This window comes from Sesamum indicum, linkage group LG6 (assembly GCF_026168435.1).
Source record: "Sesamum indicum cultivar Baizhima isolate 11 linkage group LG6, ASM2616843v1, whole genome shotgun sequence".
Classification (NCBI taxonomy): Eukaryota; Viridiplantae; Streptophyta; class Magnoliopsida; order Lamiales; family Pedaliaceae; genus Sesamum; species Sesamum indicum.
The window spans coordinates 18,151,680-18,176,063 of record NC_142662.1 but is presented as its reverse complement, the minus strand read 5'-3'; the positions used below and the strand labels follow the sequence as shown (position 1 = coordinate 18,176,063).

The following is a 24,384-nucleotide window of genomic DNA, read 5'->3' as shown; positions in this document are numbered from 1 at the left end:
TTCTTTTTTCTTTATTTAATTAGAATTTTAATTCGGTCCACATTCTTGCAGCTATAACTCGAAAATTATGGATTTAGATAAATCGTACTTGAATCTTCTTGTTAGGTATATTGTTTAGATTGTTGTATATAGAAAAACTTATAATATCGAGAAAAAAAGTAGGGATAATTATACTCTTCTTCCTAATGATTTGGTGCAATTATATATGGATTTTCTGTTGTTTGAAAAATTACATCTAGTACCTCTGATATTTGCTTCCATCTTACAAATAAGTCTCTCGATTAGTGGAAATTCATGGAATTTTGCTGAAATTAACCAAAAGATGGATAAAAATTTAGATCCCCCAATTACTTATTATTGATTTATTGCAAGTCAAATAAATTTATTTATAATCAAATTATCCTTATATATCATTACAGATTAATACATGTGACGTGGTATTTCTTCACCATTGTAAGGGTAGTTTAGTTAGGAAAAATTTGTCCGACCTGCAATAAGTCAGTAATAAGTCAATCAAGGGCAAAAATTAACTTTCATTCAGGTTTTTTTTTTTTTTTTAACATCAACAAATTCAGTAAAATTTGACTAACAAATGGATTTATTTATTAAATAGAATCAAATTCCATAAATACTAAATATAATTTTCTAAACCACGAAAGATCTAAATATAATTAGACCAAACTTCAGTTGAGAAAATTGCAGTTATCCCAAAAAATTATTGGAAATGCCAAAGTCGAGATTAAGGATATCTTTAAAAATAATAAATTGATAAATGAAAGTACGACGTCATTTTGAGACAATCGAACTGAAATGACTATAATGCCCTGGTCAAAAGACGAGTTGATTAGTTTTATAACTCGAAAAGCCTTGGAGGCTTTGAAGATTTCATCAAATTTGGTCCTCTCCGTAAAATTCCGTTAAAAGAAAATATAGAGCCATCTTAATGAGCCCTTAGATCGGCAAACGTGCATTGCCGGAGCTAATTAGCAAAGGGTACGCAAATAGAAACTCGCAATTTTTGTTCTATATGTTAGAATTTTTTTTTCTAATTTAGTCTTATATGTTACGATTTTTGTATATTGCATTTATAAATTAAATTTTTTTTTCAATTTTGATTCTTACGTGCATTTTCAATCCAATAACCAATGGGGTCGTTCGCATTTTCGTTAATTACTAGACGAAAAATACACATGGGAATTGACGTTCAGAAAATTCTTAACTTATAGGATGCAATTTGAGAAAATCATAACAAATATAATTAAATTTGAAAAGACCCTGATATATGGAACCAAAAATGTGATTTCTCGGTAGGCGAATGTGGATCAAACCTTTTGTTCAGAATTCTGTTGCGTCTTTTATTTCATTTAATATATGAATAGTACGTCATGTACACTGCGTATTGAAAAACATCACATCACATTGCTCTTAAATATCACTTGTTCACTGTATGTGATTTTTTTCTAATAAAAAAAATTAATTAGAACATAATTGTATATGACAAAATATAAATTTTATAAAATTTAGATAATAAATTTGTATTAAACAATAAAAATAAAAATTAATATATTTTGAATGACAGAATGTAATTAATCATAAATAAAAAATCGAGGTAAAATATAGGTTGAAGGTAAGCAATAAATAGTGGGAGGGAGGCAGCAGTAGGAGAGTTGAGGGTGTAGGTAGGTCCAATGGTCCTATCTAGAGGCATTAAATGCTAGTCGTCTTCCCCCTAGCTAGGAATGTATTGTACTGTACCCGGTTTGCAAGGAATGTAATTTTTGTATTTTTGCTCTTTCCCCACCTATCTAATTAATTTCTTCTTGGCTTTTTATGTTGACAAAGCAAATTAATTAGGTTATTTATTTTATCCAAATTTTAAGATTCCATGTTTTAAAAATATCAACATGTTTTTTTTTATTTTAATAATAATTCGATTCAACAAATATATCAATATGATAAATAATAATAACAAATTATTAAGAACTTAATAATTCATATAAAGTGAGACAAATATCCATACATATGATGAAATTCGAGATCTTGACTTCGAACTTGTTCATGGGAACCTCAACCACTCGACTAAGACATCATTGGTGAAAATATCAAGATGTTCTACTCAGATTTTTAGATGAAATTATGATGCAATGAAATTGAGAAGTGTCGTCTTTAGTTCTCAAATAATTTGACTTTGGGAACAAAATAGTTTTATTTCTTAATGAATTTTCGTAATAGGATTTGCAGTTATTTAAAAGAAAGTGTAGTAAATTAGGCCAAACAGGTTTCAGAACGGGATAAAATTTGAACTATATCATAAAGTTATGAGATTACGTTAAAAAAATATTTAATTTGGTGATGCTCAAACGACAACTATAAAAAATATGAAAATTAACTAAAGTTTGCTGAATAATGGAAGAATTTTAAAAAAAAAATATTCAATCAAAATGATGGAATTTCTCAATGACCCGGTGGCTCTTCCCGACTATAATTATGAGGGTTTAGTTTTTTTCTCAAAAATATCATCACCTGCATTGATAGATTATTGTGTAATTCTTCCTGGATAAAAATTTATATGTATTTAAAGTTCTACCATCAAACTACGTATTTCAAGCACTATATTTTTTTTTCCGTGGATCTAAACATTCTTAAGATGCGTTGGATTCTTACTCTACATCAAATTAAACAATGTATTTTTATATTATTCATTAACTTGTTAATTACATAAAATATCATTTAAAGCCAATGCATGATGAGTTCATTTGTAAGCATAAATTATTTTATATTAGAATATTATACATTTGATTTCTTCTACTAATACGAGGTTGTATTTTGTAGCTAATTTTATTACCGATCTATAATATATTACGATATGTATCGATAACTTAAGTCAAATCTATTTAAATTTTCATAAAAAAAATATTTTGATATACAACTAGAATTATGATTCTTGAGTCATATGATAATTGTGATATCTCGGGAAAAATCAAAAGAATGTATTTATTTATTTTTATTCTAAAATAATTGGACATTATATGTATAAGAATATTACTTGACATATAAGATTGAAATTTCAAAATTTTAAAAATCTTGAATTCAAATCCTATCTATGTACAAATAAATAAACTAATAAGATACTATTTATTTATTTATAGTTATTAAAATGTGTATAAATTATTAGTTCTTGAGGTCAAATAGTAATATATCACAATAATTATATTAATTGATTAATAAAAAAAAAAAAGGGCATGCGCCTAATATGGTCAAAAGAGTTATAATGTGAATGGGCATTGGGAGTCCCAACTTCCAAGGCAAAGGGGCATACTATCTATCTCCATGTAAAGTCCAACCCTCTTGCCTAAACAAATGGTAATGGTAAACCTAGGCACCGTTCGGATTCATATTTTCGCATTTTTCAAAATAATATAAAATACATTTAATGTTTATTTTTTCTTGTATTTAAATTTGTGTTTTAAGTATTTTGTTTTGTGTTTTGAAAATAAAGAGAGAAAGATATAGATAAATAAGTGTGTGTTGAAAATAGATGATATGTTTGAATTTGTGTTTTGGGGTATTTTAAAATAAGTTGTGTAAATTTGATGTTGAGATTTGGGAGAAAAAAATCACTGTTCATTATAAAATCATATATTTTTTATATATAAATATTCTATGTTTAATGTTATATTTTTTGGAAACAAAAATTACTGTTTATTGTCAAATCACGTCTGTTTTATATTATGTATATATACTATATATAGAAAGTTGAAAAATAAAAAAACATGCAGATAACGTGTAGAAACACACTCAATGTTTGTTTTTGTGTTTTAATACCTTATCTGTGTGGTTTTTTATTTTTCAACTTTCTATATATATTTTGGGTATTTATATTGGGAAAAACGCAAGCAACCCCCTGTAAACATTGCAAATGAGCAAATTATTCCTTTATAAAAAATAAATAGCAAATTACCTTCATGTGTTTTTTAAAATGCAACAATTCATCCCCTGTGTTTTTCTAAATGAAGAGAAGTAAATTGCTTTATTTTAAAAAACACATGGAGATAAATTGCCTTTTTTTCTTTTAATTATAGAGGAATAATCTACTCATTTGCAATATCATACGAGTAAATAACACTAAACCCCATTTTTTAATTATACTAAATTTAAAAAATCTTTACTTTCAATATACCTTGTAAACTATCCACACCCCAATGGTTGACAACTCAATGTTTTATAGCTGAGATATCAAGTTTGAAACTCATGGGTGCGTGTCTGAGTGTGTCTGTGCGGAAAAAGGTTACAAAGAGAAAATATGTGTTTGTCACAAAAATTCATGTGTATGGGAACATGCATGAAGCATTGATTCAGTTTCATGCACTCACAAGAAAATGGAGCAAGACAGACCTGACCCGCTTCATGACAACATTAAATTCATGTTGCACTCAATTCCAAAATGCGACTCTTTTTCGACCAAAGTTTTTTAGCAGCACGACTTTACCTCAACTCCTCTGCCACTTCTGTTTATGTAATAAAATCACACGGGTGTTTGTAATAGGCCAACTCAAGTGCTTATCAACTTCTTGTACAAAATAAATTGAAAATAGATTTTTTCTTTTTTTGGAATTACTTTATTTAAGTTCGGTTAAATTCAATTTACTCTGTTTGATATGTGAAACGAGCAAAAAATGTCCCTGTAAAAAAAGAATTAGCAAATTTATTCCCTATATTTTGGAAAATGAAGCAAATTAGCTCTCTATCAATAGTTTAGATAGGGCGTAATTTGCTTCATTTTTCAATATATGATACAAATTTTTTTTTACTCATTTCTCATATTAGAGGCGAATAAATTGCATTTTTCCATTTATATTTACTTAACCAAAAGTTATAAAATTTTCCCATCAACTTCTATGATTTATTGATCAAATTAAACACCATAAGCCCCCCACCCCCAACCAATTCCAACTTCAACATTTTTTCCATTTCTCACTTTTGTTTTAAAAACTTTCGATTTTTACTGCAGTTAACTTACCTCTTTTTCTATAATTTATTTTTTACCATAAAAATAGAAGTTATTGCAATATACTACGTCTTTCTCTTTCTTTCTTTCTTTTTTTTTTTTTTCTGAAAGAAATGATTAATTATATCACAAGATATATCAAAATACAGAAGTTTACACTAATAATTTCATAACGGTCAAAGTAACAAAAATAATAAATGACAGGCTAATGTGTAAATACACAAATACCTATGTACATGGAACTTAAACCTAAGATTTTTTTACCAAATGAAGAGTTATGAGTCATCAATCTTAGGGATGACGCGTTATAGACTCGTCAGGAAAGATTGTGTCTGTGTTATATGTGTCGACTAAAGTCACTAAAATTGGTCAACGATCACAAAAATCAAAATCTAATCACGTAAGAATTAAAACGAAAGTTTGAACGTACGATTTAACCTACCAAACATTTTTACAAGGATTCAAACGCATTGTATGCATTGTAATGTTCAACCTCAACTACTTAAATCATACACGAATTCACTTACAGAGGGCAGAACTCTTTTATTGGGGCCCAAATTTAAGACACTAATTTTGGAGAATTGAGAATGACCCTCTTTGTGAAGATAAAGGAAGATCCATGCTTAGGGGGTGTTTGGATTTTGATTTTGAAACTATTAAACTTAAATAACTTTAAGAAAAGTGATCAAATATTGAGAAAAAAAAAAAAACAGTTAAAAAGTGGGAATAAAGTGTTTGATAAAAAATCAACTTATATCTCAAATTATTTAAAAAATAAAAAATAAAAATACCCATCAAATTAATTCTTTTGGGGTTAATCTTGAAAATATCACAAAAATTTAGAGCATAGGAAGAAGAACCCATATTAGTGCTTTTGGCTTTTGTTAGAGAAAAAAAATCTATAGATTATAGCTTTTGGAGACGCATATTTTTTTTAAATAACATATTCTCGTTACATTATATTTCTATAACTTATTCTGTATGCATTAATCTCATACAACGTTATCGGGCTATTGTATTTTAAAAAGAATAAGTCAAGTGTAAGATTACTGAACGAGTAAGAACGAATCTTCCTACAACATGTCCGAATCTCCTTAATGAAATCGAATTGATTACATCAAAATCATTGGATTATGTATAAAACACTCCACCCCACACTCATCATCAACGAACTCAGTCATAATCGATTAATCTGAAAATATTCAAACATGATATGATGCACATGGTTTCATGTAACACAAACACATAATTTCTATTAAAAAAAAAAAAGAAAAGAAAAGTTCCACAGTGCCTCCACCTCATAGATAGATAGAAGGTAGTAGAGAAATATGGAGGGGTTGGTCCACTTTCATTCTGAGTAGTAAATGAGGTGCAGCATATCATTTATGGCTCATATGCTCATTAACTATCCCATTGCCATCTGATCAAACCTCAACCACCCCCATTTATTTCATATGTCATCATCTACCTCCAACTCACCACCATCATCATCATTATCATGCATACATTAGTTTTTTTATGCATCAATGCTTCTTATTATTTGAAAAATTATAAATACGTCTCAAAAGGAAACGAATTATGTAACTCCTAGATAATGAAAAAACATAAAAAAAAATTGAGAATGGATAAAATAAATAATCCACAGGGATATAAGTCCCTAAGAATAATACAAAAGGATATGTTGGTGAAATTCACTGCAAAAATTAAATGAGAACCTAACGAAAACTAATGGGATGGGCTCGTTGTTAGATGGACGTTAAAATCAAGGGGTATTTTATAAATTTTCAAATAATGAGAAGGTATTTGTAATTATCCAAATATTTATAGATATGAGATTTATTTATTAGGGAAAATTATTATTTTAGTCCGCTAAGTATGCTTAATTTTAATTTTAGTCCGATAACTATGCCCATTTTTGTTTAAATTCAATAACTTACGAAATCGCTTACTTTTATTCCTCTGGCAGATTTTCGGACAATTTTACCCCTATGCAACTTTTGAAAGACAGTTTTAGTCCATATGCACTCATAGGGGTAAAATTGTCGAAAATCTGCCAGAGGACTAACAGTAAGCAATTTTGTAAGTTACTGGACCTAAACAAAAATGAACATAATTATCAAATTAAAATTAAAATTAGGCATATTTAACGGATTAAAATAATATTTTTTCCTATTTATTAAATGAAAACAAATTTCAAGAGGAGGAGATGTTACGAGCAGATGGTTGCTTAAATACAGGGCCTCCTTTTCCTACTCGAATATTAATTGCAACACCACATGGAACATGTCGGCCTTGCGTTCTTTTCAACCACATTTAATTTTGACAAAACTGATTACAAGAAAAAGATAGTTAACGAAATATTAAATAATCATATGAAAGTCGTCATAAATAATTAATGCAAGCGACAACCAACTTTTTTTTCTTTGTTGCATTTTCACATATTTAATTGTTGGGGTAAATTATAATTATTTTTCTTGAAATTTGATATAATTATAAATATTTTTTGTTGATTGAAAAATTATAAATATCCCCATAATTTTAACGTCCGTCTAATAACGAGTATATTCCGTTAGGTTTCCATCCAATTTTTATGATGCACTAACCGAAATGCCCTTTTGAATTATAAATTATAATTTTATATATTATAATTTTTTAAAATATTTTTTATCAACTAATATTCCATCTTGATTATTTATTTTACTCACTTTCAATTTTTTTTTATATTTTTTCAGATAACTTTTTTTTCAATCTTTTTTAGAAAATCAATAAACGTAAAACAGTAATGTCCACTTCAACATTTAGGGGCTACATAATTATTTTTCATTTGAGGAGGGTATTTATATTTTTTTTTAAATAACGAAAAAATATTCATAATTATACCAAATTTAAAAAAGAATAGGTGTAATTTATCCTAATTGTTGATAAGAAATAAGTGTGTAAATGACAAATGACAAATTCATTGGATTGAAAGATTTTGGTTTAGGAGAATGATTTAAGAAATGGATTTGAAAAAACTTCTTACTTAAAGAAACTACAATTTATTAATATTGCACGAAATTTAATTTAAAATAAAAGATGAAGAATTTTAAAATCTTTTATGATACGTAATAATTTGCTCAAATCTAAAGAATTTGTTATTAAAAATTTGAGATGCATACCTTCAAATCCATCCATCCACACAATGTTAGAGAATCTTAACTAATATAATTAATTAGTTTTGACGATTGTATATATAATTTATTAAAAAATTATTTTATTTTTCTATTGCGGGCGGCTAAGTGTCGATTCGGTCATAAGAATGAGCATAGGTCCGAGTTCAACTCAGACCCACCCAATTTTTTGAAGTCATAATTGGGTCTCAGGTCTCATCATTTTGGACTCGAACTCGAATTTGATTCTTTTATTTATTGTTTTATATATATATATATATAAACTAAAGTATATTAATACATATATGAAACATGTGTATATTTGTTTATACTTGTGTATAATACATTAAATATTGCAAATCTAAAATATATCCCATGAACACACAAACAGGGGCAAACAGAAAGCAGTTAAACTCTTACAGGGTAGTTTGCAGAACCACAATTACGGACTATTGCTTAGAACTTATGAGGGGCAACCTTGGATCTACAGCTGTGCTTAAGTTGTCTGGATCTGACAATGATGGGGTCAACCTACTCTCATGAGCATGTACGTATGCTTTGAGGCTTGCAAACAAGGTTTCGAAGCATGCTAAAGGGTGATAGAAGTGGATGGATGTTTCTTGAAGGGATCTCAATCATCAAGAATTAACGGCTAAACTCTATTTTACGCTCATGTATTTTTGCGTAATAGCTAAAAACCCCTCTGTATTTTCATAAATTCAACACAAAACCTCACTTCCATTAGAAACTAATGGAAGATGGGGTGTGCGCGCATCCTTCTGTGAGGAAAGATGAACTTTATCGCTCGTCTAAATTTAAAAGCAGCTCTTGGTAGACAGAACATGGACAGTCAAGTTGGTGAATGATGGCTGCTGAGTTTGTGTCTGAACAACTGTTAATTCTGCAGTGTTTGTGTAGTGTTTATTCTGCAGCCTGTGGTACTGTTGATTCTTGTAGTATAATTGTGCAATTGTTGTAGTGTTGAACAATGTTTATTCTGTAGTGTTTCTGTAAGAACAACTTGACATTCAGTGCATTACAGTATTTGAGACATGTTATTAACGTTGAGTTTTGCTGTTTTTTCCAATCCTTCCGAATTTCGTGCTTTCGTTTATCAATAAGAAAATTACATCTAGTACACACGTTCGGCACAACGCCGAACAAAACAACCACTAAATAATAGGACTTGATTTCTCCTAACTTTTCTCAATTTTGGTTATTTTCGCTTCAATTCAACTTCCTCAGGCCTCTTTTCTCCATGCAAAAGCTGCAAATTTGGCCTTTTACTCTTACCTGCCCACCAATTTTCTCCATTAATTTAGACGACCAACTAACTAAGACGATCAGTTTTGATGATTTTAAGAAACGTTGAGAATCAAAATTGATGAAGTCAGAATATGAGATACCAAAACTGATTTAGTACTCAACCTAAGAAATCAAAATTAAAATTTTTCGTAATTATTTATATTCCACTATTATTGAAATGAGCCTTTTGCTATATCAAGAAAATTTGGTCACTTGTTTTATTTATTTAGTTTTTAACATTAATAATTAATTTTTTTAATCTTCTCTTTCTTCTCAACTTTCACTTTCATTTCTCTCTCTTCTCCACTTCCACGCACCTTTTTCCTCTCTCAATAACTTCTTATAATTTCTTTCTTCTTAAAAAAAAAAAAACTTTCCATTTATTCAATTAAAATATATATAAAATAATAATTAATTTAAAATTTATTTAATTATTCAGAGTTTTGCATGTGAACATAATAAATGAAACAACATGGGCTATGTTGTAATAATAATAACAACAATAATAATAATAATTAAAAGAGAAAAAGAAAAGAAACAATATTGGGGGTAGAGTTTGTTCTTGAAATGTTGTAGACGCAAAATGTCAGGATCACGAGAATGTGTATGCTTATCTTCCACTCTCACTCAATTTTAATCTTTTCCACAAAAAAATATTAATTAAAAATTACGTCGAAATATATCCATTATAACTATTCGGCTAAAACAATTTAATCGCAACAATTTTATTTTTTTTTTGTCAAAACTCAGTACATGGCCAATCCCACCGTTGTACTAATAAGTCGAGTGTGACTTTATTGGATTAATCATTACGAGCGGACAAATACCATCCTATAATACACTTGCATAAAGTGACGAGCTCGACATCTTCAGTAAAGTTTGAACTCGTGACATTCAAGTGAAAATTTGAATACTTGACAGTCCACAAAACTTAATTTAATCGACAAAACTAAGACTTCATGACTATAAAATTATGAATCGAATCTCACGCACATATTATTTATTGATTGTTACAGGTATTGATAAGTGAGATATCGTGGCTGGTTATAATAATTTAATTGGAACATTCTATATTAATACGTCAAGAATTGATACACAACATATAAATTGAGAAGCATCGCTACTTACATGAATATATATATATATATATATATATGTATGTTTGATAATTTGTCTTATTATCCCATTCCATCGTTAAAATTAGAGATAGTTACACTCCCGTCTTCTGAGGTTTAGTGTAATTATACTTAGATTTTTCGTGGTTTGGAAAATTATATTTAGCACCCCTGAGATTTGCTTCCATTTAATAAATAAATTCCTCTGTTAGTCAAAATTCACCGAATTAGCTGATATTAACAAAAATTAGAAACAAAATTTATATTTACATTTGATTGACTTATTATTAATTTATTGTAGGTCAGATAAAGTTTTTTATGATTCAATTACCTACATATGTCTTCATGTATTAGTGCATGTGAGGAGATATATTTTTTTCGTTATAAGGGTAGTTTAGTCGGAAAAAAGTTATTTGACCTAATTAAGTCATAAGTCAATAGAGAGTAAATATCAATTTGTATTCATTCTCTTTTTGTTAATATAAACAAATTTGGTGAACTTTGACAATAGAGGGACTTATTTGTTAGACAGAGCAAACATCAAAGGTACTAAATATAATTTTTCAAATTATAGGATTTTATATATGATTACATCAAATCTCATAGAAATAACGTGTAATTATCCCTTAAAATTATGTCGGAAAATCAAACTCTATTTTTTTAAAAAAGATTATACATTACCTACTTATTCTTTTTATATACAATAAGAAAGTACAATTTACAACAGTATGTACACTATTCTAAAGGGAGATACTTCTCGTATATTGTGAAATTGTCATAATAACTATAAAATATTTTGCAAGTTGTTTTACTCAAATTAAAGTTGTTTGTAACCTTAATTTCTATTCTTTCTAGCAAATTACTGAGTAACAAATAGGGTATGAAAAATATCAAATTTTATGAATCATACCATATTAGTAGTAGGACCTAAATATTAATGTGGTTTACTTCACATTATTTGGTATTTTCTAACTCAATTCATATTGATATTTACCAAAATTTAACACTAAAAATTTATAATTCCGAATAATGTCTTCTGAGTGAGGGAGGAGTATCTGCAAACAATGGTTAACACTCCGAGGATTGAGTCAGTAAAAACATTAAAAAGTAAAGCAAGAGAATTGTGTAGAAAATAATGCTTGTAAAATGTGTGACAAGTGACGAGCTTGAATGCAACGAGGGTAGAGAGTGAATATTGTTACGTTTGCTTGCATATAAATATAATAAAAAAATATTATATAAATATTAAATATCTTAATATATGTACTTATAATAAATAAATTGACATTACTTTATATATGTATATATAATTTCGATTAATTCGATACAAAAACTAAATTGAACCAAAATAAATTTGCTTTTCATCGAACCAAATCGAAACGTATCAAAATTTCAATTAATCAAACCTTCGCTTCGATTCGAATTGAACACCCCTAGCTTTAGTAGATCTAAATACAAAGTCTGTTACAACATTATTGACACCCCTAACCTGTTTTTTGAAAGTCCTAAAAGTCCGTTGGCCCTATAGATTGCAAGGAAGGAAGGCAGGCGCCAACAGCCTGAGGCCTACGGATATTGATTCGGCTATACAAGTCACCCCCCACCACTAAACGCCCCACAAAGCCCACTTGAAATGCATAATCTACTTCCCCTATCTAATTCACTCATACAAATCTAGGAGGTTGTTCCCCAGATTTCAATACAAGTGACTCAACCACCTCCCACAAAATCAAATGATTGATTTTGTGTCAGTTAGTGGGGTTAAGAGTTTTCTCTCTCTAGAAAGTTTTCTCTCTAGAGTGTCTCATCTTAGTTTGCTCTTCCATGTCTCTTCTTCAAGATTCTGCAAATTTCGGACCGATTAAACGTTTTCCCTTCGGCTGATCATCGTTTCTACCGAATGGTTTTGGGTTTTGAAGTCGTCTTGCCGGCTGAAAAGCCCCCACTGAAGTGTTAAAACAGTTTCTGCATTTTCTGCTGTTTCTGCTGCTGTTTTGGGCGATTTCTGCTGCTGTTTTGGGCGTTCTGCTGCTATTTGCAGCCATTTGCACGGGTTGCAGTTTGCCATCGTTTTGCTGGTGTTTCTATGTGTTTTGCCATCGTTTTGGGCGAGTTTCAGCTGCTATTTTGGGTGAGTTTCTGCTGCTGTTTGAGCGATTTTCTGCTGCTTTTTGCAGCCATTTTCTGCTGCTATTTTCTGCTGTTGTTGCTGTCTCTTTTGCCTTCGTTTTGCTGCTGGTGTTGAGCATTTTTCAGCCATTTTTTTCGTCCAAACAGAGCTGCCCGGTGGTAGGTGGGAGTTTCCATTTTTGGCAGCAACAAAAACTGTCTTCTTCTCTACGCAGCCTGTGCTTTCCCTGTTTGGCTGTTGTTTTCTGCATTTCCTGTAGTACATTCCTCTTTTGGTGCTGCATATTTCTGCAGCAACTTCAGCCACTGCTGCAAACCCTCCTTGTCCCAAAAAGCAGCCATGGCAAAGAACAAGAAGGCAATGAAAAGTGCTGCAAACGCCGCTTCCGGCCAGCCCTCCGTCCGGTTATCGGCAGCAGCTGAAACTGAAAAAAATGCTACTGCAACAGTCCATGATCCGCCCATTAAACCAGCCGGGCAGAAACCTAGCGCCACCACCACCACTGCCAAGGTTAGTGCTTCGGTTTTCCATGGTTTCATTTCTGATTTGGAGGCTTCCCCCTCCTTTGTTGCAAAGTATAATGTAGAGAACGCAACTGATCCACGGCCGGAGGCAAAACAGCCGGCGATCGAGCCCACCACTGAAAATACGGGCAAGAAAACAGTCTCCTTCGCCGGTCTATTCAGCACTAATCGCAAGTTAACCGATGAACACAAGCTCACTAAATTTGCGGTGGACGACGACCCACTCACTTTGGGTTCCGACGACTTGCTCGATGTTCGGGCCAAACTGGGATATTGCCTCGTTGGATACATAGCCGGCAAATTTCCCGGACTAAAAGCAATCAGAACGCTTTCTCACTCTTGGGGAGCAACCTTCCAGCAGCACGGGAGCGGTTGGTTAATCTTTCGTTTTGCCCGAGAGGAGGATAGACAGCGAATACTAGCCGGAGGTCCTTATTTCGTATATGGACGGCCCCTTCTTCTGAAACACATGCCTGACTGCTTCGAATTTAAAGAAGATGATATAAGCCTTACACCGGTTTGGGCCACCCTGCCATCACTCCCCCTTGAGTGTTGGCACCCGAATGCGCTTGGCAAGATCGGTTCGAGGATTGGCAATCCCATTATCATGGATTCACTTACGATGAAAATGGAACGGATATCCTACGCCCGAATCATGGTTGAGGTCGATGCATCAAAGAAACTCATCGACGAAGTGGAGTTTGTTATGCCAAATGGCATAACCAGAAAGCAGTCGGTGGTTTATGAATTCACCCCCAAATTCTGCACAGCATGTAACAGGTTTGGGCACTTGCAAGAAACATGTCAAGGTCTACCGGCCGTTGTCCCGCAGTTGTCCCTGCCACTACTACCCCTGCTGCACAAGCGAAGCCGGTAGAGGCAACAAAGATGAAGCCTGCTGAATGGACGGTAGTGCAGAGGAAGAACAAGGGCAAAGCTACAGTCACCGCAACCAAGCCAGTAGTAGAGGTGCAACAACCGTCTTCTCCACCAGCCGGCAAGGTGGAACAGGGACGACTAACCATAAAGGCACCGCAACCGACCAACCCTAAGCAAGCAGTGGTTCCTTCACCGGCTTATTCTGAGAGCTCGTCAACTGATTCGTCGACGTCCACACAGCATAAAATGGCGGGCAGAACGACTGAGGGGAATGCAGCATCGGGCAGCACACCGAAAAATAAGGCCGGAGGGGAGTCCCCCCCTCAATCCCCATGAAGATAGGATTCTGGAACGTGAGAGGCTTTAATCGGCCTCTCAAGCACAATGGGGTTGCCCACCTCATTAAGAATAACCGGCTTTGCCTTTTGGGCATTTTGGAGACGAAGCTTGCAGCATCAAGTATTCCGAAGATTCTTAGCCGCACATTTCGGGGATGGTGCCAAACCAACAACTTTGACACCATTGCCGGCGGACGCATCCTAGTGGTTTGGGACCCGACAGTCATTGACCTACACCCGGTTGAGATATCGCCCCAAGTGATCCACTGCCGTGCCACGAATAAGTCCTCTCAACTCTCCTTCTATATTTCATTTACATATGGTCTTTATTCTGTTGTCAATAGAAGGAGCATGTGGGAGAAACTTTCTGATTTGGGACAAGGACCGAGCATGCCATGGCTTATTATGGGCGATTTCAACTGTGTGAAATCTCCCGAGGAGAAGCAGTTGTGTGTGGCACCGACTTGGTATGAGCTCAAGGATTTTGTAGACTGTTGCATAGCACTTGGATTACTCGACATTCCCACTACGAGCTGCTACTACACATGGTACTCCAACAACGAAAGCAACCCCGTATGGTGCAAGCTCGATCGGGTCTTATACAACAATGAATGGCTTGAGGCTGGTTTGCATTGCTCTGCCCATTTCAATCCACCGGGATGCCTTTCCGACCATTCTCCGGGTATTGTTTCTATCTTTGATCATGCACCCACTAAGCCAAAACCATTTCGCTTTTTCAATATGTGGGCAGATCATCCGGATTTCTTAGCTACTGTTGAAGCGAGATGGAACTTGAGCGTGGAAGGAACGCCGCAATACGCCTTTGTCGGAGGCTGAAAGCACTTAAAGGCGCGCTCAAGGCTTTCAACATGCAGCACTACAGCCACATCTCCGCCAGGGCCAAAGAGGCTGAGCTCGCCCTGCAAGAAGCCCAAAATCAACTTGAATCTAATTCGGGAGATGTGGCGCTACGGGACGCTTTGGGAGATCTTAGGAAGAAGTCCGTTTTCCTTGCCGAGGCAGAGCGGCACTTCTTCTACCAGAAAACCAAAATCCATTTTCTTAAGGAGGGGGACCGCAACACCAAGTTCTTCCACGACATGGTGAAGAGGAATGTCGCTAGGAATTCCATCGGGGCGGTCACTAGGGCGAACGGGACTGTTATAACTGCTGCCGAGGGTATTGCCCAAGAGTTCGTTGATTACTACACATCACTCTTGGGCACCGAGGCTCACACCCTCCCTGTCGACGATGGTGTATTTGAATGGGGCCACATACTCACCTCCGAGCATACTGCGGAGCTTTGTAGGGAAGTCACACCGTTGGAGGTCAAGGATGCCATATTCCACATTAGCGACAACAAGGCTCCCGGCCCAGATGGATATTCCTCGTGCTTTTTCAAGAAAGCATGGAACATTGTGGGTGATCAAGTTTGCAGGGCCGTCCTGGATTTCTTTAGGAGTGGGCGGATGCTACGGCAGCTCAATCACACTATCATTGCCCTTGTGCCGAAATCAGATCATTCCACCTCTGTTGCGGATTATCGGCCGATTTCGCGCTGCAATGTGATCTACAAGGCCATCACGAAAATCATCTTGGACCGGCTAGCACCTGTTTTGGAGCATTTGATTGACCGATGCCAAGTAGCATTTGTTGGAGGCCGCAATATCACCGACAATATTTTCTTGGCCCAAGAAATGGTGCGGCAGTACTCGAGGAAACGGATTTCACCTCGATGTACTATCAACGTCGATCTACACAAGGCATTCGATTCAGTCTCATGGTCATTTCTCGCTTGAGTGCTTCACGGGTATGGTTTTCCACCACTGTTTGTAAATTGGATTATGGAATGCATTTGCAGTTCTTCTTTTTCAGTGGCGTTGAACGGCTCCCTTCACGGGTTTTTTCCGGGGAAGAAAGGCCTAAGGCAAGGAGACCCGATGTCGCCGGCCCTCTTCCTTCTTTGCATGGAATATTTCTCTCGACTGGTCAAGAGGAAAACAACCAATTCGGACTTCAACTTCCACCCCAAGTGCGAGAAGTTGAAAATCACGCACCTCATCTTCGCTGACGACCTCATGCTTTTCTCTCGTGGCGACCTTCGATCTATTCACGTCTTGATGGAATGCCTCCAAGAGTTCAGGGACACATCCGGCCTCACCGTCAATACCTCGAAGTCAAGCATTTTCACAGCGGGCATCCAAAATGAGGAGCTTGATGGGATTCTCGCTCGGATGGAATTTGCGAGAGGTGAGATGCCGGTCAGATACCTTGGCATTCCACTAGCGGCATAGCGGCTTTCGGTCACCAACTACTCACCGCTTGTGGATCAAATTGCCAACTGCATTTCGAAGTGGACGGGCAAATCCCTATCTTATGCAGGCCGACTGGAACTTATCCGATCAGTAATTCAGGGGGTGGAGTGCTTCTGGCTCCAAGTTTTCCCACTTCCAGCGGCGGTCATCGAGAAAATCCACCGACTTTGCAGGAACTTTCTATGGAACTCTCGGAGGGCACCGGTCGCCTGGGAGGAAATCTGCCATCCTAAGGAAGAAGGTGGACTCGGAATTCGACACATACAGTCTTGGAACGTGGCCCTCCTTGCCCGTGTATTATGGAACATTCACCGCAAGGCAGACATGTTGTGGGTGCAGTGGGTCAACGGTGTCTACCTTAGAGGCGCATCAATCTGGGACTGGCAACCGAAGAAGGGGGATTCCCCACTCCTCCAACGGCTTGCCGATATTCGCAACAGGATGGTCACTGATTTTGGGTCTCCGGAGGCAGCAATTGTAGAAATGACGAGATGGTCCACCCCGAAGGGTCTCCAAACGTCGAGGCTTATGAGTACTTCAGGCCGAAACTTGCGAGGCAGCCTTGGAAAGCGGCTATATGGAAGGCATTTATCCCACCGAAGTACTCATTCATCTTGTGGCTTGGCTTGCGCGGTAGACTAGCTACAAGGGACAGACTTGGATTCCTCCAAGAGGAGGATTTGTGCTCGCTATGCATCAACACCAAGGAATCGGCTAAGCATCTTTTCTTTGAGTGTCCGTTCAGCAACTTCGTTTGGGCACGCATCCGACACTGGATTGGCATTAACAGGACTATGTCAACCCTTCAAAGTGCGGTCAAGTGGCTCAAGAAGGAAAAGATAGGTTCTTCCATGCAGAACAAAGCGCGACACCTCGCTTTGGCATGCACGGTGTACACACTTTGGAGGCAGCAACGAAGTCATTTTCGAGGGGTCAACGGCCTGTCCCGAGAGGCTTATAAATTTAGTCAAGGTTACATTGTATAGGGTCTTTTGGACACTTTTCCCACACGGTTTTGATTGTTCTTAATCTTTAGCGTGGGTTTTTGTATCTCTCCGGGTATGCCCGGAGTACATTGTAAATATTATTTTTGGTTGAATGAAACTTACATTTCACCCAAAAAAAAAAATGATTGATTTTGTGGAGATAAAGAGAAAAAGATAATTTTGGGAGGATTTTATGGAGATAAAGAGAAAAAGATAATTTTGGGCGATATATATATGTTGCACATGTTATGCAACACTACGTTATATTATGCGCTTCACTACACTTTCTACATTCAAATCCACTACTATTCACACACTTTACCGGCTCTATTGTCCATTCTAAGTACTTTATTTATTTCCCTATTCTCTCAATAAGCTGCGCATCTCCCTATTCTCTTAATGGCTTGAGCATCTGAATGCTAATTATTTTTTATATAAATGATATTGTTCATCTATTATAAAATTTTGGTACTAGAAAATGAGAGTTTGAGCGTGAATAACGATGTTGTTAGAAGCCTTCATAAGACCTCTATTTATAGACTTGTACAAAGTTGGATACATGGTCAATTACTGGGTTCCATACGTCATTTGAAAGCTCTTTGAGTTGGTTGTTATCCACAATAAATTGTTGGTGATTTGGATAGATATTGACTAAGATACGTGAGTTGGATTGAACCCTGCCAAATCTACCTAAAAATCCGAGAGTTGGTTATTTGTATACTTTCCAGCCCATTTGCCACCGATTTACTTGAAAACACCTGGAGATATTTTAGGGTAACGTGCACAATATTGACAAGCTATATGGCGTGTCTTTCCAGGTGTATGATGATGTATCCGTTTGAAATTGACTTTTTTTTTTGGCCTGCCAGCTCAGTAAAGTAGCAGGTAAGCCTGTGGGCCTTTTTTCCTCACTGGTGGGCATCATCCGTCCTACTGATGGGCCTTTATCCGCTCTACTGGTGAGCCAGTTGGGCTAGTATGCCTAACTTGTGAGTTTGACCCAATAATTTTAAGGGACATCATCAATATCAATATATTATTTGGAAGAAAGTATCTTATAAGATTCTTATCCTACCACAACAAGACGTGACAGAACCATCGACTAAGTCACAACACATCAAAGAAAAGAAAACTGATCTTTTGGTATTTTCATGCTATAGACATATCAATAGAATACTTTCTGAAAGGACAATATATGGAAAACTAGTTGGCTAGAATTTTGGAAGTATTTTATACAATATAGATAAACTAAAAATGTCGTCAAATAATTCAGTATTTTCTATTTGTAATGTTCACTTCACCGTCTAGGGGCTACATAATTATTTTCTATTTGAGGGAGGTATTTGTAATTTTTTAAATAATTAGGGAGTATTCGTAATTATGTCAAATTTCAGAGGAAATAGTGGTAATTTACCCAAACAAAAATTAAAAGTGAAAAAAAGTTGAAGTTAGAGTGTTTAAAAAAATAATTTAATATTTACAGTTTCACCAATAAGTTGCAGAAATTGGTAGAGAGCTATTTATACTTTGTCTCTTAAATAAATCAACTTAAATCAATTTAAGTAGCTCAATAATAGAATCTGTAAGCACAAAAATCACTTATTTTTTGTCAATAATTTTTAACAATAAACTAATAAAATACTTATTTTCGACATTTATAAATACTCCTGAATTTAACATTGTGTAACACATTATTATGGGAAAGAAAAGTTATTATTAGCTAATATGCAGCTTTAGTATAATTTTTCTCATTGTCGCTTAAAACCTTCAAACTCGGATTCCCAGTGCATAGAAATAGGGAAGGGACACTATTTCAAATTTCAATCAATTTTGCTCTTTTCATCTCTCACCAATGCCAACCATCTTTCCTAAATACATTTGGATTGAGTCCACTATACAAACAAGATACAACAAAATACAAAATAAGTATAATACGATATAAATACGATAAGACATAATTGATCAAAGTTTAGGACACGATACAGTTTCGATACGATTGTTTTTATAATTTTTGTGTAAAGGAGACGTATACGCCAGTATATGTATACAAATGATGAATAATTTATAAAATGAGAAATACTTTCATTTCAATTATACGTCAAACATTAGTAAACTAAAAATATTGCTAAAAGAAAGAATATAACTTTTAAAAAAATAAAAACAAAACGAGGTAAATAAAATCAAATGGGAAGACATTATTTATTTAATTAATTTTAAGAAATTTTTATATTTTATATTCATAAAATATACAAAAGAGAAATAAATTTATAGTGTCAAACAAGTAATCGCCCGTGTTAAGTTTCTTTTTTATTTAATTTTTGAAAGAATGAAATGCCGCCTCTCACAATAATTGATGCAGTATCCATCCTACACGGCATAATTTTTTGTAGTGTCGGTGTATATAACTGACAACAAGTTAATTGTTTTACTCCCTAGTAATATTTGGGCTGCAGCATATCCAATTAAGCCCAATTAAAGTTTCATGACCCAAACAGTTCCTGGACAGTCAGAGCCCAATTAGTCCGTGGGCCCGTGTACCAGAAGCTTCCCACTTTGTTTTGTCTCTCTGTATTTAAAAGTCGGCCCTTTCCTTTCAATGCTGAGATTTTCTTCATCATTTCATCCAACTTCAATTCTCTTCTGTTCCTCTGCACTCTGCCCTGCGGAATTCTAATTATTGCCGGTTTCCCCACCCGATCACCAGGTAAATTTCTAGTTTTGCATCGACTAATGGCTTATTTTGATACATATGTGTCTATTTTGAGATAATCCGCGACAATTTAGCGATTGCTTGTGGCGGTAATATTGATATGGTGTATTGTATTTTTTATTGTGAATTTCATATGATTTCTGAGGATAATCTGTCTGTTTTTGTCATTTTTGGAATTTAGTAGTGTTGTTGGTTGATAATCAGTTGGTTGTGATTTTTCGGTATTAATTTCTATCTATGATTTTAACTAAAAGATATTTATTTCTGAAAGGGGGGAGAATTCTTTAAGTTCGGACGTGGAGTTAGTTTCGTGGAATTTGAAGTCGTTCGTTTTATTGGTAATAGGGTTTGGAATTTTAGTAATGGAAATCATCGAGTAGGGCTTGTGGAAGTTTGTGCGTTTGAAGATATTCATTAATTTGGCGTGATCTGAGTATTCCATTTTCCTTCTATTACTTGTGATTTTACTCCCGGATCCTTGTTGAGGTGGAATTTAAATGGCTGTTGGCCTGTGGCATATACTGTACAGCTGTTTCTTTGCAAAGCAGATTTCAAAGGTTTTCGAAGTGTTCAGAAATAATTGATGAGTTGGAGGTCATATGAGTCATATCCTTCAATAAGTTAGGACTTAATTACACATATGAATACAGGATTGGAGTTGGTGTTGGTAGATAAAATCACAGCTTTCACTGCATTTTTGGCATAGTTGTAGGGGCTTATAGGTTTATTGTTCCCTGGCTATAGATCATGTTCTTTAGGAAATTGTTGACTGTTACAATTATGCCTCCTGTCTAAAGTTTAGGGGCATCATTGAAGTAAAAGCATAACTCTCCGCACCCTTTCTCATTAACGTCTGTCACTTCCGTATGACTTTTCCAGGGAGCCAGCAGAGAAAGAAATGCAGGGAGGTAGAGATCCATTCTTTGGTTTTGGCGATCCGTTCGGTGGTTTTGGTAGTTTTGGCAGCTTTGGTGGCCAAAGGAGTCTGATATCTAGCTTTTTTGGGGGAAGGGATCCATTTGATGATCCTTTTTTCACCCGTCCGTTTGGAAGTATGTTTGAATCAGAGTTTTTCGGCTCTACTAGAGGGCCATTGATGAACCCACATGCTTCTGGGTTTCTTGAACATCAAACGGCCCAATCCAATCGATCAAGGGGACCAATAATTGAAGAGCTGAACTCTGATGATGAAAAAGATGAAAAGGAAAGCAGAAAGGAGAAAAAAGAGAATCCAAGAAAACATGGAAGGTCCAACCGAGAGCCTCTGGTGGAGGATCCCGATGATGAAGCTACTGGTGTGTTTTATATTCTAATGGTTGATTAGACTTTTGCTTTTGATGGGTGTTTATATACTCCTTTTTGGTCTTGCAGAGAAAAAGAGTAAGCAAATGTCTCACAGAAATGATATAAACCAGATGCACCATGTAAGGTCGCAGCCCCAGTCGCATAGCTTCACTTTTCAAAGCTCTACTGTTTCTTATGGTGGTGCAAATGGTGCGTACTACAGTTCTTCTAGGACAAGGAGGATGGGGAGTGACGGAGTAAGTCCAACTTCTTGCTGAATTGTTTGCTCTGTTTTTCGTTGGGCTTGGTCTTATTTCCATTAATGTGCATATTATCACCTCTGTTGATAGTTAACATTTGAAGAATGCAAAGAAGCTAATTCATCTACTGGTCAAGCAACTCATAGGGTGTCAAGGGGCATCCATGACAAGGTATGCTCCCTACACTCTCAATACTCTCCTATCTCATGTATATATACGACATGAATCTTTATTTTGGCAATTCAAGTGTCTGGATGTGATTTTTTACCATGTTTTTAGGGTCATTCTCTCACAAGGAAATTGAAGTCGGATGGTCATGTGGATACAATGCAGACTCTGCACAACCTTAATGAAGGTAGGGTGATAGTATTTATGTGAAGCTCACCAGCCTGATGATACTGTTGCGACAAAAATATTGATAATTTTCTTGCTTAGATGAACTTGCTGGTTTTGAGGAAGCGTGGAAAGGAAATGTTAGGAAGCATCTCCCTGGATTGAGTGAGGAAATCACTGCTCAAGATGTTATGCGTATGTCATGCAACTCTTTTTCTGCTCCTTTTTTCCTTTATCCTGCGGAGGTTGACTGCTTCTGATATTCAAATTCAACCATGATATTGTTGGTTGCTCCGTAATCACTATGTCCTGGTGGTTTTCTGTAATGAAGTTACTATATTGCGGTGAAGATACGTTTAACTCAGGTCTGGTAAATTTTGGAACTTAGGAAATGATTAGGTTCAGCATGACAAGCTTATTGTTTGCATGTGATGCCGTGGTAAACTATACCATTTCCTTGTCTATTCTAATTTGCCATTGAATTCAATTTCCATATAGCGGGCAGGGATGGTTTAAGCTCATCCTCTTTAAGTTTTTCGGCTTCTCCATATTGGTTAAAGTGTCTTATATGCATAGTTATTAATGGTGCGTGCCACGGCGCGCGGCGCACATTGTGCAGGCTGTAAAATGGCGATGAGTTGCTTATGGTGATACCATGGCGTGCGATTGTCCATGGTGCGGAGGCGCCTATGAAAAGGGCTGGGGCCTAAAAAAAACTGAGCGAAGCCCAGTTTAAATAAAGGCTGGGCTTTTTAGCCCAGCCTTTATTTCAGTTAATTTATTAAAAAAAAACAATCAAAATGTCTTGCAAAACGAGTGAAATTAGAAATTAGGGAAGATTTGGATTTTGAATGATGGATATTATATATTTGTGCTTATTTCATAATGATTATTTGTTTAATCATCTTGTATGTTTTGAACTCTTTTTTTTTTCCCAAAAACTTATTATTTCGCAAATTTCTGTTATGGTATGATATGATGATTAAAATTATTTCTAGTATTTATATTTACTTATTTGTACATTATTGATGTGAATATATATCGATGTATGAAATATATAATTTATTTCTGTACATGTGCGCCGTACTATAAAACTGTGCGCACGCACCGTGCCGTGCGCCATGGCTCCAAGGGACCCTTGCGCCATGGCGCAACATGCGCTATTAACAGCTATGCTTATATGTTCATTTGGTTGTTGAAGCATCCACAAAAGTTGGTACATGGTGAATGATTTAGTTGTGTGCTTCCGTCATGTTGGTCGTCCGAATTTTGGAAGGTAGTTAAGATATACTACTAGGTCTTACATGTATGTGCTCACTGACCTTTGCCAGTCCTTGTCAAATTATCTGTTTCGTCAGTCTGACCTTTTGATGTCTCGACTGAGGGGTTTGAGGGTTTTTGCACGTTGATTGCCTGTGAAATTTTTAGGATCTGCAAGCAGCAGTCAGCAGAGAAGTAATAGAGGTGGCTGGGCGCTTCCTTCTACTGAAAGATCCAACAATCTTGGAAGCTTGAAACCAGAGGTTGGAGGAATGGCAGGTTCCCGACATCATTCAGGAAGAGTGAGAACTCATCTCAGTGATGGAGCAGGCTCATCGCGCCTTAGGACAAATGGAGCTGGCTCCAGTAATCAAGCGCAAAGACATTAGAAATTTCCACAGATGATTCCACTTGGAAGTCCCTCTACCAAGAGGTGGCACTTATCCTGGTTTTATTGTGAGAAATGTATATCGGCAAATCCTGCATCAAATTTGTGGTTGGCACTAGTTCGAATGTAGTAGTTCGGTGTCGTTTACGATTTCCAGTAATGAACATATAGGGTAATCTCTTTTAATTTTTCAGAGGCTTTAGCAATATGAACGTCTACTTTCTCTTCGTTTTTGCTACCAGTTTCTTTCAAAGTTGGTGGTGCTGAAAAACAGGTGACAGGTTATATCAATCTGTAAGATGCTTTTTAATATTGAAGCTGCGGTTATCTTCAATCTTTCTGCAGACATACATCCTTGCCAAGATGGTGTAATGGATTGTTGTAATCTTAGTTTCCGGG

General features: G+C 35.4%; 2 protein-coding genes across 2 annotated transcripts; both read left to right on the top strand.

Moving 5' to 3' along the window:
- Positions 1–14,443: 14,443 nt before the first annotated feature.
- Positions 14,444–15,286, top strand: LOC105178709 (uncharacterized). Its single transcript, XM_011102240.2, has one exon. It carries the CDS (start codon positions 14,444–14,446, stop codon positions 15,284–15,286), a length of 843 nt encoding a protein of 280 aa, XP_011100542.2.
- A 5,036-nt stretch (positions 15,287–20,322) lies between these two features.
- Positions 20,323–24,319, top strand: LOC105164205 (uncharacterized). The gene is made up of 7 exons (XM_011082814.3): positions 20,323–20,454; positions 21,340–21,755; positions 21,832–22,001; positions 22,095–22,175; positions 22,284–22,359; positions 22,440–22,532; positions 23,766–24,319. The coding sequence occupies exons 2-7, from the start codon at positions 21,359–21,361 to the stop codon at positions 23,984–23,986; spliced, it is 1,038 nt and encodes a 345-aa protein (XP_011081116.1). The 5' UTR covers positions 20,323–20,454; positions 21,340–21,358; the 3' UTR covers positions 23,987–24,319.
- The last annotated feature ends 65 nt before the right edge of the window (positions 24,320–24,384 follow it).

What these genes read in the sequence shown, in the direction of transcription:
- LOC105178709 (XM_011102240.2), top strand. Translation starts at nt 14,444, where the DNA reads ATGAAGATAGGATTCTGGAACGTGAGAGGCTTTAATCGGCCTCTCAAG.
- LOC105164205 (XM_011082814.3), top strand. Translation starts at nt 21,359, where the DNA reads ATGCAGGGAGGTAGAGATCCATTCTTTGGTTTTGGCGATCCGTTCGGT. An exon ending in TCCCGATGATGAAGCTACTG is followed by an intron (nt 21,756 to 21,831) that starts GTGTGTTTTATA and finishes TTGGTCTTGCAG; the next exon opens with AGAAAAAGAGTAAGCAAATG. An exon ending in CACTGCTCAAGATGTTATGC is followed by an intron (nt 22,533 to 23,765) that starts GTATGTCATGCA and finishes TGAAATTTTTAG; the next exon opens with GATCTGCAAGCAGCAGTCAG.